The 19,627-nt window shown below is 39.8% G+C and overlaps 1 protein-coding gene across 1 annotated transcript; it reads left to right on the top strand.

The window, feature by feature from the left end:
• The first annotated feature begins 1,785 nt into the window (after positions 1–1,785).
• LOC124145086 (alpha-1,3-arabinosyltransferase XAT3-like) lies at positions 1,786–19,627 on the top strand. The gene is made up of 7 exons (XM_046514764.2): positions 1,786–1,887; positions 7,290–7,759; positions 9,739–9,801; positions 13,102–13,191; positions 14,582–14,700; positions 15,768–15,873; positions 17,724–19,627. Exons 2-7 carry the CDS (start codon positions 7,298–7,300, stop codon positions 18,051–18,053), a joined length of 1,170 nt encoding a protein of 389 aa, XP_046370720.2. The 5' UTR covers positions 1,786–1,887; positions 7,290–7,297; the 3' UTR covers positions 18,054–19,627.

Raw genomic sequence — 19,627 nt, 5'->3', positions numbered from 1 at the left:
CACATGGAGATGTATGGATAATTGGGGGGATATGGGTGTCGACCTTATTTTCCCGGATAAAAAATCCAGTCCGGATTTCAAGACACGAATACCAGTCGTGTATAAAGAGTAATACGTTTTCTTCTCAACTATTACGTACCATCCTGGCAACTGTATATGATTCAAATCTTATCAACCAGAAATATAAATCATATCGAGGGTCAAGCCTACCAGTAAGATTTTAATATGGTTAAAATCAAATCTTGCACTCCGATTCAATACACCCATGTTAAAGTTGTGTGTTCTATCAGACAGATGATGAAGTCATTTCATTCGAGGAGTGCTTCATTAACATAGACACTAAAACAGTTATTACTATATGACTCCTCACTTGAATTCAAGTGTCAAACCTATTCGTGGTGTCCCCTGCCATGAAAGGTCTTGAATGATGCTCAAAGCGAGGTAAAACTCAACTCAGTCAATCACGGAAGAATTCACAAGGTCATGTCTGGGGGGTACGCGTATGGTCTAGGAAGCGGCTGTAAAATATCCCATTACTGCCTTTGAACTGTGCGGCCAAGGAAAGACCAATCAGGTGATACACAGTGTGGTTCATCTTTATTAAATATATTATTATAACATATCACATTTTCAAAGACAAAGTCTTGTTTGTTTCGTATATCTTAAACAATCAGTTAATTTTGAACTGATTTAGTGTGCGTAATATTTGATGCAGGCAGTAAAAAGGTATTTTTATAGATCCACTTTATTTTTGGTATATATTTATGTTCATTAGTAACGAGCAATATTTACCTACTGCTTTTTTTATGCAGTCCTTGAACAAATTGCCGTAAATCTATCGTACAGTATGTAAAAGCTGTGAGCGAGATGACTAAAAGTGAATATTTAATTAGTATAAAACTAAGAAACCAGTCTTTGTTTTCAATCTGACATTTCACATCGGGAGTCTAAGTCTATGCTATATAGAGGCACACCCGACTGTTAATCCCAGAAGAACTACTACACCTACTGCTGCTGCGTGTTTGTTTGTTTGTTTGTTTGTTTGTATAAGACCGCAATAACAAATATTCCAGCTTTATGACCGCGGTCTGTATATAATCGAGTTTGGACCAGACAATCAAGTGATTGACATCATGAGCATCCATCTACGCATGTTGGGATACGATGACATGCATCAACCAAGTCAGCGAGCCTGGCCACCTGATCCCGTTAGTCGCCTCTTACCATAAGCGTGGGTTGCTGAAGACCTATATGATGAGGACAACAACCATCACCACAACCACCAACAACAACAATAACAACAAGAATAATAATTAAAAACCTATATATCTAATCTATTGCATCCCATTAGTTTATGAGAGATCTACAGATCTGAGAGAGCATAACGACATTTGAAGGTAATAATTTAAATGATGTCATTGAAACAAAATATATTAAACAAAGTACACATTATCCTCAATACATAGAGACGAGTCTGCATTTCAGTCTATTTTCTGATCTTTTAAATCTTTAAGAACAAAATTGAAAGAATGTGCATTTGTCAACAATTAGGCCTAATTTATTTTTAAATCAATAGAAAATACTACACTCATTCTCGTTAGATACCTTTGTTTTCAATCTGACATCTGATACCTGTATTTTCACAACGTGGTAAGTAGAGGTAAATATCTTGTATTTTTCAAGTTCAAATCAATAAAAGTGAGATAATGCAAGGGTTGATTTGAACCACTGTTGCATGCAATATCGTATAATAAAAAGTGAAAATTACAGTTATCTCCCTTTAACCATCTGGAACTCTACTCAACACAACAGGTGTGTCCAAGTTTATACGACTTGCAAGAAGTAGATCAAAGATCTACATCTATAAGGAAAGTCTAAGTAACGACAGTAAGTGCGTTTTATTGGGTTTGCGCAAATTATCTGTTTAGTTTTTTTTAGACATTTTAACGATCCGAAGTTAACTCAAGCACGAACGATAAGATGACATTTGACACCCAATGGTGTTTTATTTGAAACGGGCTCAGTTCTGATCCAGTGCTACTCGACAGCACAATGGCTACGTGGAATCAAAATGCCACCCGCACGATCCATTTTTGTAGGGCCACTGTGGGTCCCCTTTTTTTAGACAACTTGCATTTTAACTAGGTAGTATCTATATGCTTCCCCTCTTTCGAACTGTTGAAAATCCTGCATCCGCCTCAGATCGAACGATCCCACCAGCATTCGGTGTAAGTCTGAAAAAGTAGCCCGTGATTTTTTATCCAGGGGGACAAACCATGACAGTTCGTTGACAGTATCGTCGGACAATAATTTTTGTTTAACCACACCTTCTTTTTTCCAGCTTATTTAAGGAATTAATATTTAATTATGAAGATTAATTTTCATGATATTAACAATTTAGGTCTTATTACATAAGAATAAATGCTTTGGTTACATTTGTACGTTATTGTGGCTAGCAAGGGGAAATAAATTATGTGTTTGTTTGTTGTTTAACGCAGCACTCAGCAATATTCCAGCTATATGACCACGGTCTGTACATAATCGAGTCTAGACCAGACAATCAAGTGCATTATGAGCATCGATCTACGCATGTTGGGATACGATGACATGCATCAACCAAAAGGACTATGTAGGTAATAATAATAATAATAATAATAATAATAATAATAATAAACAAACTTGCAAAAAAACTCGGCCTTCGGCCTCGTCTGCACATTTGTTGGTTATTATTATTAGTTACGTGGTCCTGTAATCAACCAGATCAGAGAGCTTGACCACCTGATCCCTTTAGGATTTTTCACTTTTACGACAAGCATGAGTTGCTGAAGACGAATTCTAATCCGGATCTTCATGTGCCAAGTACTTTATTACATTATCAATCAATGTGTAGTAGGTGAAAGTTGAGGTGAAATAGGGTTTAAACATCACGTTCAAGATTATTGTACTTACAAACAGCGAAGTGCATGCATTAATGTGTGTGTGTGTGTGTGTGTGTGCCTCCTCATACTAGTCCGGACTAATGCTGATTTTATAGTAGTGTAGTTGTAGGTTTATATGTTGACAAAACTGAATTTTTCATTGGAGTCTGGGTTAGTGTAGGAAATATATTTAGCCAAACGATATGTAGGAACTAAATGTTATTTATTATCCAAAGCTGGCTCCACAGTAGATATCACCTGGGTGAGATGAAGCACTTGGATACGTGTCTGTACACACAAAAACATTTTGGCTTGCAGGATACTTGGGTCAATAAATTAGTTACTTTTTGTGTGCACAGTTACATATTTCTGTTGATCAAGCAGTAGATATCACTACTATTGCATCACAATGGTTTTCAGACATCCAGCTGTTACCATGACGTTATAATCAAATGACACAGAAGCTGGAGAGCTGATATGTTTACACACCAGACACTATTTATTACTGAAAATCTTGAAAGAATGATTTTGGATGATAAATAGAATCTCACACTCGTGTCTTTGGATATCAAGTGTATCAAGCCTCAGATACCGACTTGTGTTTATATATTTGATATCAATAAACACTTGGGTGAGATTCTCTTCGTGTAGGCTACATACATAACACACCCTTTATTCTATATACCGTATTCGACGTAATAAGCGCCCAGGGCGCTCTCAAATTAGAAATAGGGGCTCTTATTAAAATATTATTTTGGTGGAAAAAAACAGAGTTGAAAGGTAAATTTCGAGGTTTATGCTGACGGCCTGAACTGTTTATATATGACAGATATATTTTTCCAGAATTTAATTGCCCATAATTAAGGAGGCATATAACACACGAGTGTGTATTATACACGAATAAATAAGTCTTGTGTACTTTGATCAATCGGAAGGGGTGCTAATTGGGATTGTTCACTTGCCAATATATTAGCAAATATCGCAGTGGGCGCTTATTAGAGCGGGGCGCTTATTACGTCGAATACGGTACTCAGGTCAAGGTCAAATTAGTATTTTATTTTTTCTGTACCGCCACAGGTTGCTGTAGTGTATAGGCCTAAGTATTTCTTCAGTAACTAGTACGTAATGATAACGAGATGCCTTCTAGTTAATGCCTGTTTACTTGGGAGCCCACGATGTCAATACAAGCAGGACGTCACCAGTGACGTCACTTGGACATGTGACGTCACATCCGAATTGGCAGTGCGCGAAGGTGCACGTGCAGCATGCAAACAACAAAACACTTCACTCCTACCTGTTTAGAATATACAATACAACCGCGAACAAGTTTAAGCAACACTAGGAGGAGGAAATGCGAAAGAGTCACAATGCGAGAATGCGAAAAAGTCACAATGCGAGAAAGTCACAAATCAAGTCTTTTAGGAGGTAGGCGAAGTCGTTGTGAACGTCGCATCATCATGGATGGCACCGGTGTGGTGTTGGGGAAAGACATCTCACTTGATGGTGCATCGTCGTTTGGAGTCTCAGTGGTGGATGGTGGTGTTGCAGGCTGCTGAGGCATGGTCTGTGATGTCTCAGGAAAAGTAGACTTTGTAGTCTGCAAAGTTGTTGGTAACAGTATTTCTCTTCTGTGAAGGATGTCTGCACTACCTGAATCATTGTTAGGAGCCACAATGATGTGATCAATAAGCACATGACTGGGGTGATTGTCAATGTCCACAATGTAAGCAAGGGGGCCGATTCTCTGCAAAATGGAACCATAGACCTACTTGTTTGGACCTCTAAATCTTCTGATGGCTACTCTTTTTCCAGGTTCAAACTGTCTCAAGGTAGGGTTTCCACCATCATGTGTTATCTTCTGGCCTATTTGTTTCTTTGTAACATGTTGTCTTAGATTTTGCTGGAGCAAGTCAAGTCTTGTTCTGATTTTTCTCTTCTCTAGCAGTTCTGACAGAGTTTTTCCAGTGACTGTGTGAGGAGTAGTTCTGTACACAATCAACATATTTGCTAACTGTCTCAGGGGATCAGATTTTTCTGAAGTTTTGAGGTGCATCTTCAATACCTGAACAAATGTCTCCGCTGCACCGTTGGTTGCTGGGTGATACAGAGCACTGCGCAGGTGATTAATTCCGTTCATCTTCATAAAAGTGTTGAATTCTTCTTAGGTGAATTGTGGGCCGTTGTCAGATACTAACTGTTCTGGTGTGCCATGTGTAGCAAAGATATGTCGCAGAGTTTCAACTGTCTTGCTTGTGGTTGTTGAATTCATCAGGTACACTTCTGGCCATTTGGAATAGTCATCGATTAGAATGAAGTAATTTCGTCCTTTGTATTCGGCAAAATCAATGTGAACTCTTTCCCACGGTTGTGATGGCCATGGCCATTCATGCAGTGGTGTGGATTAGGTCATGTTTCTCACAGATGTACAATTTTCACAGGATTTAACAGTCTTCTCAATGTCTGAATCAAGTGACGGCCATCAAACATAACTTCTTGATACTCCTTTCATCCTGACAATGCCAATGTGCTTTGAATGAAGTTCTTCGAGTACTCTCAGCTGAAGTGAGGATGGTATGATCACGCAGAGTCCCCATTGTACAACACCTTGTTCTACTGATAGTTCATTTCTTCTTGCAAAGAATGGCAGTAGGTCTGGATTGGTCACACTTGCAGGCCATCCATTCAGTGTGAAAGCATAGACTCGCAATAGAGTTGGGTCCTTTCTGGTTGCGCTTTCAATGATTTTGGCTGTGACTGGTAGGGTATCAAGGTGGGAAAAGTTGAATATGTCTTCTTCATCTTGAATGTTTTCTTCTTGTAGTGGTAATCGAGAAAGCATATCTGCTTTGAAATGTTGATCAGTGGATCTAAATTCAATGTCGTATTGGTAAGCTGCTAGGATTAATGCCCATCTCTGCATACGAGCTGCTGCCAGAGTTGGTACACCTTTCTTGGGTCCCAGAATTGAGAGAAGAGGCTTGTGATCTGTCACTAAGGTAAATGAGCGGCCATAGAGATATTCGTGGAATTTCTTCAATCCATATATCAGGGAAAGTGCTTCCTTCTCAATCTGGGCATAATTTCTTTCGCTGGTCGACAGTGTTCTTGATGCGAATGCAATTGGTTGTTCAGTTCCATCGTCAATAATGTGTGAGATAACCGGACCTAGTCCATAATTGGATGCGTCACATGCCAACTTGATTTTCTTCTTGGGGTCATAATGTGTCAACACTTCAGCTGAAGACAAGGCTTGTTTTGCTCGGTTAAAAGCTTCCTGACATTGTGGTGTCCAGATCCACTTAGTGTTTACCTTTAGTAGATTGTTGAGAGGATGAATCATCGTCGATAGGTTTGAGATAAAATGTGCGTAGTATTGCAGCATTCTGAGGAACGATCTGAGCTGGGTTCTGTTTGTAGGTTCCGTACCTCGGGTGATAGCTTCAACCTTCTCTTGAACTGTATGCAATCCATTTCGATCGATCACATGACCCAAATACTCAATTTTGGGTTGTGCAAACTGGCATTTTCTTCATTTTCTGAAAGGTGACAGTTCTAGGTATACCTTGCAGGATCTGTTCCATGATTTGTTGAAATATTGCTGGACAACTAGCGATGCCAAAGGGCAGTCGATTGTAACAGTAAAGTCCTTTGTGGGTTTTGATTACAAGCAACTTCTTGGTTTCTTCACTTACCAGGACTTGGTGATACGCTTTTGTCAGATCAATTTTCGAGAAGATTTTACTGCCTGCTAGAGTTGCAAACAAATCTGCTGCTTTCGGGAGGGAGTACTTTTCCACTTCAATCCACTGGTTAAAGGTAACTTCATAGTCCCCATAGATTCTCACATCGTTTGATTTCTTAGGAACGACAACAATGGGTGTTGCCCAATCACTTGAGTTGACTTTTGAAATCACTCCATCTTACTCCAACTTGTCTAGCTATTTCTCCACTGTCTCTCTCAGGGCATATGACACTGGTCTTGCTGTCATGAATATAGGCCTGGCATTGGGTTTCAGTGTGATTTTAGCTTCTTCTTTAACACTTCTGATTCTGTGACTGTGACCTTACACTTGTGTCATTCTGAGGTGAAGGACACGATCCTTGCTTCCTATTGGTTGACCTTTGCTGTGTGACCTTATTGATTTGAATTCCACCGATCTGTTCTTGAACAGTTTTCAAGTCATGTGCATTTTTGTCGGCAACTAGTAACAGGCTTATAAAGATTTAGGTGTGGAATTCATGACATTGGTATACAGTGAACAGATGTAAACTATAATCATGAATAGATTCATTATTAAGTTCAAACATTTCTTATTTTTTAACAACTGTTTGTATTTGCCCGTGTTTGTGATATATGTTTCTTGTTTGCAGACAGTACCATGACCAACTACAGTCAGGAATTATTCAAGCTGCTGGTGTTCAGAGCAATAGTCCTCCTTACCATATGTACTAGCCTGTGTAAAGCAGCATGGCCGGCCTCCAACATTTCCCCCGTGCGAGGACACTATCCCCCAGTGTTCTGCAAGATGTCGCATGTCCTTCTAGACGCCAGAGACAGAGTGTTTAGGTACAAGCAGGATCTCACTTCGAGGAACACTTTTGACAGTTCTTGTGGAGCAGGAGCAGGAATATGGTCTGTTCGGCCTGATGAACAATCCGATTCAATGACCTGTGATGAGACGTACGATGAAGGCTACGTGTTCACCATGTACTTCTACTACGGTAGCAACTACTTCCACCTCCACTATGACATGATGATTCCACTGTTTTCTGAGCTGCGCAAAGAGGACAAGGGGAAGAAGATTGTGCTCATGCCCTCTGTCGAGTCAGTTCGCTTACAGGTATGTCTTGGGATTAATTTAGTATCAGGTGAGGTGACAAGGGTTGAGCCTCGCAAACAAGATTATGCTCTTATAGTGAAATGAGGGGGCACGTGCGTGTGTATGTTTGACTGCTTGTACCAGTCTGGACTAATGTTGTTTGTACTGCTAGCCCACTGAGATACCATGTTGCAGTTTAACATGGATACCCCACTCCGACACTGTATACTGACTCCAAGCCGACAGGTCCTCGTTTTATCTGCCTTGTGCCAGACAGGGTAACAACAAGTATCTATGTTTAATGCCATTTGGTATGATGCGGCCAGGGATCAAATCACCAGCCTTCTGCTCTTCGGGCAGATGCTATATCCACTTGAACAGGGATGAGGTCGACAGCATTATTGTACTGATACTGATTCAGTGTTTCAATTTTATCACAGGATAATTTCTCAGGAAAAACAGTTAAAATTCTTTAAAAAATACATGTACATGTATATCACTTAAACTGACCAATTGACATAAACTATCTAATATATCTAAACCTGGAATAAACATAGCCTTCAAACTTGCCAAGGCAATATGCCATTCTTTGTATGAATAATAAATAAAAGCTTACGGTAACAGCTGTTCCCTTAATCAGAAACCCAGGTAGACATGTCTATACTATTGGTGTTGGACTGCAATAGTTGATGTGTTGTAAATATTGTTTTTAATATTCAGTCTCTTTTTTTCAGCTGGTGTAAAGATTAAGATAATTATCTCTTCCACAAAGAAAGATTGGTGGGGGTAAAAGAAATAGGCTCTATCCATCTGTTGTATTCATTTCTTGAGCATCACTCATAAACTGCTTCTTCATAAAACTTTGTACATATTAGTCATATGTTGATAATAGTAACATTGGTCAAAATATAAATTGGTGAGGTTTGTAGGCTCTGGTTTGTAAAGACAATGATGGGTTAGAGCTGTGCCTTTGAGTTCATTCATTACTATTCCACTACCCATGAAGATCTGGGTTAGAACTGTTCTTCCGCAACTCATGTTTGTTGTAAGAAGCGACTAACAACCAAGGCTTGCTGACTTGGTTGATACATGTTATCATATCCCACTTTCATAGACTGATGCTCAGTTGTTTATGATGTCAATTGCGGGACTGTCTGGTCCAGACTTGATTATTTACAGACAGCCGTTTTATAGCTGGAATATTGCTGAGTGCGGCATTAAATACCAAATAATGAAAACACTATTTCACAATCAGCAATCAGTTCAAGGACAGAAGGAATCCTTTTGTGTGGAGTTAGCATGGGGAGATGATTCAATCTCATTAAAATCAGATCTTAGTTTCGCTACCGCTAAACAAAGATCTGAGGACATCCTATTATGGGTCACGTCAAAAGGACCTATCGCAAACTTTGACTGACCAATGATATGACTGACAAGAAATCGACATTAGCCAATCAGAAGGCAGCTTTCTCGAGCTTTACGACACTAATTTCAAACTGGCGACTACGCTTTGAAACACATTTTGACGTATTCTCGAATGCAAAAATTAAAACTGATCAAAGAACATTCTGAAATGACTTATAGATGTCCTAGATTGTATGGATATAATTCCTAAAACCTGTTTCTGTCGTTTGGAATACCCTTGGATAAATATTTTGAGGTTGCATGATTAGAAAACACATTCCGACTGTCATTTTCATGATCTGGTAAGCGACGCTCTGATTGGTTGGATGAAAGGTCGTTCTGACGTGACCCGTAATGGGATGTCCGCAGATCTATGTTCAGCGGTAGCGAGAACTAAGATCTGAATTTAATGAGATTGGAGATGATTCTGCCAGGGTCCCCCAAAGTGTCACTTGTACTCACAAGCTTCAGGACTAACCACAGTTTGGGTATAACTTGATATGAGAAAACTACATGATTGTATATTTTACTTTGTGATTTAGAAACAGATTCAAAAGTGTGAAGCATATTAGATCTTCCCATCTCCTGTGTTTTAGGCCATGTACTGGGAGACAAAAGCATTCCACGACACATCCAAGTACTGGTACCAGATGCTGAAGGTGAGAGGAAGCTGGTCTCTACAAGGATTCCAAAGTGAGCATCGTCAATACTTCATGGGTGTGCATACACTAAGTTCCTCCATCACCATGAATACACTGAATGGGTATGCTGTGCAGCGGTAGAAACGAACAGTTTTTTAGTCCACTGGTCCTTATGATGATAACATTGCTTTGTAGTGGAGATGTATGTCTACTGTCAGTCAGCTAATCAAAAGAATCCATGAATAATGCATGGAAGTCATGTGAACCTTACTCTGTAGAGGAACTTTGTGCAAACCCTACCATTGCCTGACTGTATCTATAAAAGTCAATTCATGTCAGTTCATTTCTCTTTATTCTGTAGCTGAGGAAATGTGAGATAAAGATTGACTGCAACAATGTTAAATATGCAAAATTACTCTACTGCAGTAATGGCCGACAGCATGACACGGCATGCAAATACAAGTTGAACATTAAATATAAATATTTGAGCTTTTTTACATATAATGAAGCTTATTGTTTTAATGCTTAAAGTTTTTTTAACATGCCACTTGATATGACTACATGACTCTACATTCTCCTTAGACAGCCCATCTACATTCAAATCTCAGCCATGCTGCTTCTAGGTCACAAACAATTAGAGTAATCTCCCCTTTTTAACAGACAAAATTAATGCCTCGTAAAATCTTTAATGGCAAAACATTTATACACAGGGTGTATTTGGGCGGCTACACTGACATTGAAGATGTGTAGAGCAAATACCACAAGGCTGTAGCATGTGATGTCAAGCAAAACACATTGCTGTTTGTGCAGTGTAATCTGAGGGCTCATTGGTGTAATACTCCCATATTCCCTTTCGCTGGAGTCAGGCCGTGGCTTGATTCGTTGCTTGAACATAGCAGATTTTAAAAATAGTGCAAAACAGCCATATGTATTCACAGGGGATGGATGAACGTGGCGTATACAACGCTGTGAAGTATTGACGATGTCTGAACCAGTGTCACAGGAATGTCACAGGAAGTGCATGTTTTCATAAACACTTGTAATATCGCAAATTATCCGGCAATTTCTGCACTTAATCCTGCACAGGATTTTCATGCTGTGTTTGCTATAAAATTATTTTTGTTAACCCCATGTGGGGATTCTGAGACAGTGTAGGTCCTTAGTACTCCAAGATTGTTGTAAGAACCAGAAACTAAGGATCAGGTGGTTACAATGGAGGTCGCTGAACCCTGATGATGTGAGTAGTTATATACTGGAATATGTTGCTGACAATAACATAAGTTTGTGAAACCTATTGTTCCTTCATGCCAGCCATATTGAAAATGTCTTTTTTTCCCAGATTGTGATTTGCAGTCAATTTGGGCCCACTTCGCAGCCAGTTATTAATGTCTATCGATGTGCTGTTTAATCTCCTTGTTGTGTGTTGAGGTGAGGTGGGGTGAAATTGGGATTAACATCGCGTCCAAGATTATTGCACTTATATAGCAACGCGCATGCACGTGTGTGTCTGCTTGTACTAGTCCAGACTAATGCCAATTTACAGTGCTAGCTCAGTGAGATACCATGCCGCAGTTTAACATGAATACCCTACTCAGACACAGTATACTGACTCCGAGCCGACCAGTCCTTGTTTTAGCCCCTTTATACCGAGTTCCAGACAGGGTAACAACAAGTACCATCTTTTAACGTCAATTGGTATGACACGGCCGGGGATCAAACGCTCTACCACTAGACCATGGAGACGGTCTGTTGTGTGTTGAAGTATAATGGGCTTTAATGTTGTGTTCAAGATTATTACACTTATAAAGCTTCATGGTAAGGTGAGGTGAAATGGGGTTTAACATCGCGTCCAAGATTATTGTACTTATACAGCAATTTGCATGCACGTGTATGTGTATGTGTTTGTGGCTGCTTGTACTAGTCCGGACTGATGCCGATTTATAGTGCTAGCTCACTGAGATACCATGCCACAGTTTAACATGAATACCCCACTCAGACACAGAATACTGACTCCGAGCCGACCAGTCCTTGTAATAGCCCCTTTATACTAAGTGCCAGACAGGGTAACAACAAGTACCATCTTTCAATGTCTTTTGGTATGACACGGCCGGGGATCAAACCCTGGACCTTCCGCTCTCCGGGCGGACGCTCTACCATTAGACCACGGAGGCAGTCTTATGGCGTCATTCATGCACATTTGTGTATGTGGCTGCTTGTATTAGTACAGACTTATACCAGTTATGTGGTGCTTTTTGACTGCGATATCATGTTGATCGTGTTGAGGCTTGATCGTAGCGCCACCAGTGGCTATTATGTGCTATGTCCCTTCTACGCTCCTCCTATTGACCAATTAGATTCCACCACTCATATCACTTGCATTTGCTTCAAAGAAAATGGCGGCACCCAGTCAAGACAATCTGATCGATGATCAAGATCTAGATTGTAATAAAACAGGTCTTGCCTCGCAAAGTGCATCAAATCATGTGAGCACCTGGATTAAAACATGAAACGATTTGAAAAATATCTGTCGACACCAAGTCAAAGGTACACATCCTTTGCAAATCCTGCAATCAACCAAAATCTGCGTGTTGAAATGCATTTTGTTTACAAACCGGATGTCGATTTCATTTCGCAATTTTGATTTGACTTTGCATAGAATCGTTAGTCCAGCCATAATATAACTCGATAAATCCAGCATAGTTTGGCAAGGGTGGAAACTGGACTTTTATAGTCAGTTAACCTCTTGCCTTGGGAAGATGCCTAGATACTGCACTCAGACACAGTATATGGAATCTAATCCTACCAGTCCTTGTATTATTCCCTTAATGCCAAGGGCCAGGCAGGCTAACAACAAGTATACCATCTTTTAACATCTTTTGCTGTGATATGGCCAGGTGATTGAACCAAAGACCGTCCACTCTCTGGGCAGATGCTTTATCTGCCTCACCATAGAGGCAGTGAGGCTATTGTGTAGAATCCTCTGTTGTGTAGAAGCCTATAGACATTTTCTTGTCTACCAATGAAGAGGTGCAACAATTTGCTGTGCCAGAAACCTGAAATCATGTATTAGAATCCCAGACCTCCTGGATTATGTTTCTAGGTTTGTAAGCGCCATACCAGCTAGTGCTCATGGGTTTTACCAAAGTGCTAAAGGTCTAAGACGAGCATTACTTAAGGATTTTCTGCATCTGTCAGACAGTTCGATTGGGAGATAAACTTACTCACACAAGTAGAATTCTACAGAGATGTATGGCTCTACTTTTCACAGATATGATGGTAATAATGACCTGTGTGACCAGTGTGATGCTGATGTTGCAGGTGCTGGCCTCCTCACACACTCTCCTACCTCTGGATGACAGGATACAAAAGAGCCAAGGAAACATATGTTTCAAGACCATAAACTTTGGGGTTCGTATGACAATGAGTACCATATCAGTGTTTCTCCGCCAGTACAACCAGATTTTGAATAGTAAAATATGGTTTGACCTGTAAATTCAAGGACTGTTGGCTCCTGTGTCCGGAAGAAGTATGATATACCTTTTAAGTTGTAAGCACTTTCTGCCCTGTACAGTATACATTCTATCAGTTAGCCTTGATTCAACATCTGTCAGACAGTTCAATTGGGAGATTTGATACCTCTAAATAACCAATCAGAATCGAGTATAATTTCATGCTAGAACTATCATCATTGGTCAAGTTGCTTTCATTAGAGTAGTTTTACCGATCTTTGTTACCTCATCACATTGCCCAACATTATGACTAGGCATTTTGTGAGAGCATGATGACCATAAACATTATGTGTTTGGTTAAAATCAAAGATGTATATAAATAGTATTGTATTTGATAAGGACAGGAAAGGATGAAATGAAACTTGTCTGGCAAAAGTTAGTTGTGTGGTATTTGCTTGTGCTCCAATAACCAACAGAAATACAGTGATCCCTCACTATTGTGCTCTTCGATAAAGCGCTACCTCGGTTACTACGCGCGGTAACGCATGGCTCCCAAAATTTATGTACACTTTTAATACTGAGAGTTTTACACAGACATAATTGTATTGTTGTTCGTTGTTCATTTGCACATAACGCTTCTCATTGCATAATCAACCGTTTATCGCTGAATGGGGTTCTAATAATCTGTTTGAAAATATCCGCGGCAAGTCCCGGAAATACGATTGTTCAACTAGTTAACTTTTCACACTATACATCCTTTGATCTTAGAAGCGCATGCATGCAATAAAAGAGAACCACTAGTGAAGTTTATATTCTTAATTAGTAGGCAATCCAATTTGAGGCGACACTGTAACATACATGTAGTTGCTGTCACAACACGGCGGTCATTCATTTCGTAATCGCGCTTTCGTAGCGAGGGACCACTGTATAACACTCCAGAAACAATGCCAATGCACCACAGAGCATATGAAAGCTTCATACAACTAACTGTTCTACTCCATTTTATCTATGTTAAGTTTCTGAGTCCTTCATTACACTACAGAAATAAAGGAAATCTGTGAAGGGGTTATTTTGATGAAGGACTTTTGAAAGTTTGTCTAAATTATTAATGTGTTTAATAAAGAAATTTAAGTGTTTTACTGGTAAGTCACTGATTTCTTAATGTTTTCATGCCATCGACCGATTAGTAGGCAATGATAAAGAAGAAGGCCCTATTAAGAACTGATAAAATGTTGAATGAATTGAAATATTCTACTACCTATCACTGAACTGTTAAAGCTGATGGTAATAAACTGAAACAGTTTTGATAAAATTGTTTGAAAAAGACTTGCATGAATATTGTGTTTCAGACCCCCATGTATTCCAGTGCGGACAAAGACCTCATTATACCCTACGTTCAGTTCATCAAAGAAGAGCTTGGTGTAAGACATCATCAAATCTCAAAGGATAAAGTTGGTATTATCAAGAGGTAATCCGTCACTCTTTACTAGGATTGAAGCTATCCATTCACGTCTTATCTCACCTTACATTAAAATACTAGCTTCTGATTGGTTAAGGAGCTGGCAATTATTTTCCATGTAGCCCACTCATGTAGCCCGCTGAGAAATCAATCAGAATAAACCATAGGTTACTTGTTTATCTTGCATAAGTATCGTTCAGCTGTTATTTATCTGAATGCAATGGATAAAGGGAATTAACTCGGTTCGTTTTCGTCGTCGGCTAGATATCAGCATGGCTGAATCAAAGCTTTTTACCAGGAGAAACTTCGGACATATATTACGGGTCTGTAGGAATGAATGTTGGTGAGATATATTCGTTGTGGACCGATCCCTCAGGGCATATGGTGTGATGTACCCTGTGTGAAAGTCTATGGGCCTCTATGACGGCTTGGGGTATATAGGCTCACACACTGGATACATCACATCATGTACCCCGAGGGATCGGTTGACAGCTTATAATGTACATGCTTGTACCAGTATATGTTTCATATGTACAGTAGAACATGGATATAACGAACTACAAGGGACCAGAGAAATCAGTTCGTTATATCCGTTTTTCGTTATATACATCAACAGCATTTATAATTCTCAATTTCGTATCTAAACTGACAGCTTTCCTCTTTCTATTGCTCGCCATGATAGCACATGCAAGTGATCTGACACTTTATACTAAAATAATGAAAATATAAGACTGACAGGGGGGCACGGGTGGCCCAGTCGTCTAAGGCGCCGCGATTCGCTGTGCAGAGTTGCGTCCCTTGGACACTCCAGAAACCTATGATTGTGGGTTCGATCCCGGTTCGCCCTGATTATGTTTCTAGGTTTGTCAGCACCATACCCGTGCTCGTGGGTTTCACCGAAGTGGTAAACGTCTGAGACCTGCATCACTTCGGGCTTTCCTCCCACATTAAGCTGACACGCCGCGATATGACTGGAATTCTGTTAAAAGCGGCGTTAAACCCAACTCACTTACTCACTCACTCAGACTGACAGACAACGCATCATATGAGCTGACATATCGTCATAACCATTTCAGAACCAACCGTCGCAGAATCCTCAATGAAGGAGAGCTGGTTGAGGCAGTGTCCAACATCGCTGATGTGGAACTGGTAGACTTCTCAAGACTCAGCTTTAAGCAACAGGTTTTGACAGTTTAATTCTCTTTGTACATGTGTATTAATCTGTTTTGTAAGGAAAGATATTCCTTGTCCTTATGACTTCTACTAAATGGCTCCTCTCTCCATGTTTGTGGTAAGTGGTGACTATCAAATATCTGTGCTGTAGATGAATAGACCAGTTGTCAGCACAACAAGTTCTTGAACATATGTAATTTTTGTGAAAACTGCACCTCCAGAATACACTAGCCTCATTCTCCTGTCAGGCAGACCCAACAAGAATAAACCTTTTTTGAGTGTGGTACATGAGCCTATCCCTAGTGCTGAGATATTCATATCTCTTGTGGGCTCCAAATGTGACATCAGGCTAAGCAAAGAAATCCAGAAAGCAGACAAAAACATTGACTGATTGATTTTCCTTCTGTCCATCTGTCAGTCTGTCCGTCCCACAGAGGGTACTAAGCTTGTGAAATCAATTTCCTCCTCCAGCTTTTAGAAGATGTCGACATGTTGATGACACACATATAGCAGTCCCGTTTCATTTCGACAAATTCTGACAGAGTTACTCAACTCAGTCTCGGTAAGGTGGTCAGGACCACCACTCCGTCTTGGTAGGGTGGTCAGGACCACCACTCCGTCTTGGTAGGGTGATCAGGACCACCACTCCGTCTTGGTAGGGTGATCAGGAGATCAGGCAAGACTGCACATCAACAGCCTACAGTTTCTTAGCTGTGATAGTGACAACAGATCACAACATCCCAGGCAATACAAATGTCGTCTGCTGACATCCTGTCATGATCTGTGCACTGCAAGATACAACCACTGGCTTACAGTATTTGTGTCTCCAATCCAAGATCCACTGGGCGGGAATCATGACACTCTGACCGTTTCCTGGGAAAATCTCCACACCTTTGCCTTCCTGCTGTCAACAGTATAGTGGCACGTGGTCCTGTGCACAGGTTACAGCGTTAAACCATGTTGGTTGCAGAGAGTCTTTGAATGGGTGACCGTGTGTTGGCAGCTTGCCTCCTCAGTGTTTCTTGGGCTTTGGTCTTGCCCCAGACTGAAGCACTTGTAACACATGTGGTGTGTCCTTGGGCAAATGACTTTGTTCGAAATGTGCGTCCAACCAGTGAAAGGGAACCTGTAGGTTGAGATGGCAATGTAGTTGTTAACCTTCTAATGCCTCACTGGCAGCTATGGTTGTATACTCCCCAGGGAGCTGGGAATGACTGTTCAGTGCACAATGATCCATTCACCAGGGTATTAATGTCTAAGCACCTGGAGCATGCTTATGCATGGCATACAGCACCATATAAATGTTGTAGTAGTAGTAGTAGTAGTAGTAGTAGTCAGAGCACTGCAGAAGTTGAGAAGGGAGATGAAGGACAAATGCATTGTGATGGCCTAATCGATTTATTGTCAAAGTGAGATTCCAGTTTCAAGTTCTTCCATTCAGAATATCATTCACCATGATTTTACAAGGCTGATTCTAGTGTAATGTGTAATGTCATGATAGCTTCAAGGTGGTGTTTGTTGTTTCCTGGCATGTGCTAAGGGAGGTAACTACTAACAAGAGAATAAGGCTATTGTATGTTAGGGGGAAGTTCACAGTTACCCCCAATAGTTATATCTTAATTTTTTTAATATGGATAATGACAAAAACTTACATAAAACAGATGTGTTTTGTTTTGTTTTAAATTCTTTTTTCATAAAATTTATATCATGTATATTGAATACATCTGTGATTCAAGACCATATATTGATATTGACGTATTGGAATTTGACAACCCCCCCAAAAAAACAATATCAACAAACACTGATTGAGGATTAAACTGTGATTCCAAGGATGACTCGGATATGTCTCTTTTCGGCAGATTGAGAAGGTGCAGGAGTACTCCGTGCTTGTTGGCATGAATGGCGCCGGGCTTATGAATGGCCTCTTTCTGTCCCCGGGTGCCGTCACTGTCCAGCTGGTGCCGTTCAGGGCTGATCTCAACTTCAAAGAATTCGGTCAACTTCTGAAGAACCGTGGTCCTTACCTTGAGTGGCACAACGAGCACGCCAACCTGTCCCAAGAACTCCCAAACGATCCCTATCATGGACAGTCAGACACTACAGTTCAAGTAGGAGAGTTTGTTGAACTCATCAAGAAAGCTTTGCAGCTTGTAAACAGTGATGACTACAGTGATAAAACTGAGCTGTGATTTTATAGTATATGCAAGAATAAATGTATATCATTTTGATATTTATTTGGTTTTAATCTCATAACTGAGTTTATATATTTTTCACCATTTTAGTGATGATAAGCATAATATGCTTTGCCAAAGGCACCTTATTTATAATGTGAATGTAAAGACTATTTAAATACATGTATATTTTAATGAGATTTCCGGTCACAAATGTCCAACTGTCTCACTGAAAATATTTCCAAGAGAAATTTTACCTTTTTTAACTTGAAAATCGTATTATTCTAAATCATATCTTAGGCATATCCATTATTGTGTGACGTGAGAGTTATACATCTAACAGTCAACATGGATATGATGCATGTTTCAGATTGGATATTTAATTATGCAAACTAAATTTGAATTGTACAATGTACAAGTTATTACAGAAACCATTAGCCTTAATCAATTAATTTGAAGGGTGCCATGAAGTTAAGGCAGCTGTTTCTTTTGACAGTTTCGTGCAGTTATGACTTTTGAAACCATCCCTGACAGTCACTTACATTAAGGACCTGTACAGAACTGTATCAAACATCTAAGATAAAGAGAAATCTGTAAAACACCAAGATCAAATTAACCTCATACCTGGTTTCCCTGCCAAGGTGTAGCAATGCAGAAAAATAATGTCCAATGGAAAAACTAGCTGATATTTCAGTCTTGAAAAAATCTCATTTGTTAATGTCATGGGAATTTTTTCTCAGACAGAATAATTTCATACCTATGTTTTGTACCTCGAACCCTGGACCTTCCGCTCTCCGGGCAGACGCTCTACCACTAGACCACGGAGGCGGTAAATATAGGGTGAGCTATAGCCTTGTGGCCCATGTGTTTCAAGCATAATCAAATGCAATGTTTGGCATATAATATCATGATTGTTTTTATTGTTATAATTCTTTGACCAAAGGAATCAAATGTTTTGTTTTAAGGATAAAACTTCATACACATCCTGGTCCTTGTTATCTGTCAGGGTGTTTGTTTTTTGTTTTTCTTGGCAACTAGTATCAGCCATTGTACCATGTACCTTGCTGTACCATGAACATTGTTTGTGGAGATGAAGGGCTGTTGTTGCAGCATTGCATCCCTTGCCCATGCCAGGAGCTTCTGACTAGGTTCAAATTGCCCCAATAACAATATAGTCGGTTGGCATGAATGTCATAGCTTGCCTATCAATGAATATCTGTGTCTGTCATTTCTATGCATGTCATTGAGTTTGTTGTACTAGGATTTTATGTAAGAGAGTAAAAAACTAGTAGGTAAACTTGTAACATTTGAGTGTTATCTTTGCTGATGTCCAAGAATGTTTTGGATGGTGTGAATGTTCTTTATAACTTTTCATCACAAATTCTATTTTAATATATTTCTTTCACAAAAACGTATTGTGAGTTTAGTGTGCTGAACCTATTTATCCGCATGCAGATAGCTGTAAATCTTGTTGCTTGGAAGATCTACACCTGATCAGTGCTTTAAAAGTATTGTGTAGAATAAATGATATCACTGTAATATCTCATTGTACATGAAGTCTATTTTTTTAAAGAATAAATGATTTCATAATA

This window comes from Haliotis rufescens, unplaced genomic scaffold (genome assembly GCF_023055435.1).
Source record: "Haliotis rufescens isolate VD_foot unplaced genomic scaffold, xgHalRufe1.0.p SCAF_1, whole genome shotgun sequence".
NCBI classification, from domain to species: Eukaryota; Metazoa; Mollusca; class Gastropoda; order Lepetellida; family Haliotidae; genus Haliotis; species Haliotis rufescens.
This window is presented reverse-complemented; position numbering and strand designations above follow the sequence as displayed.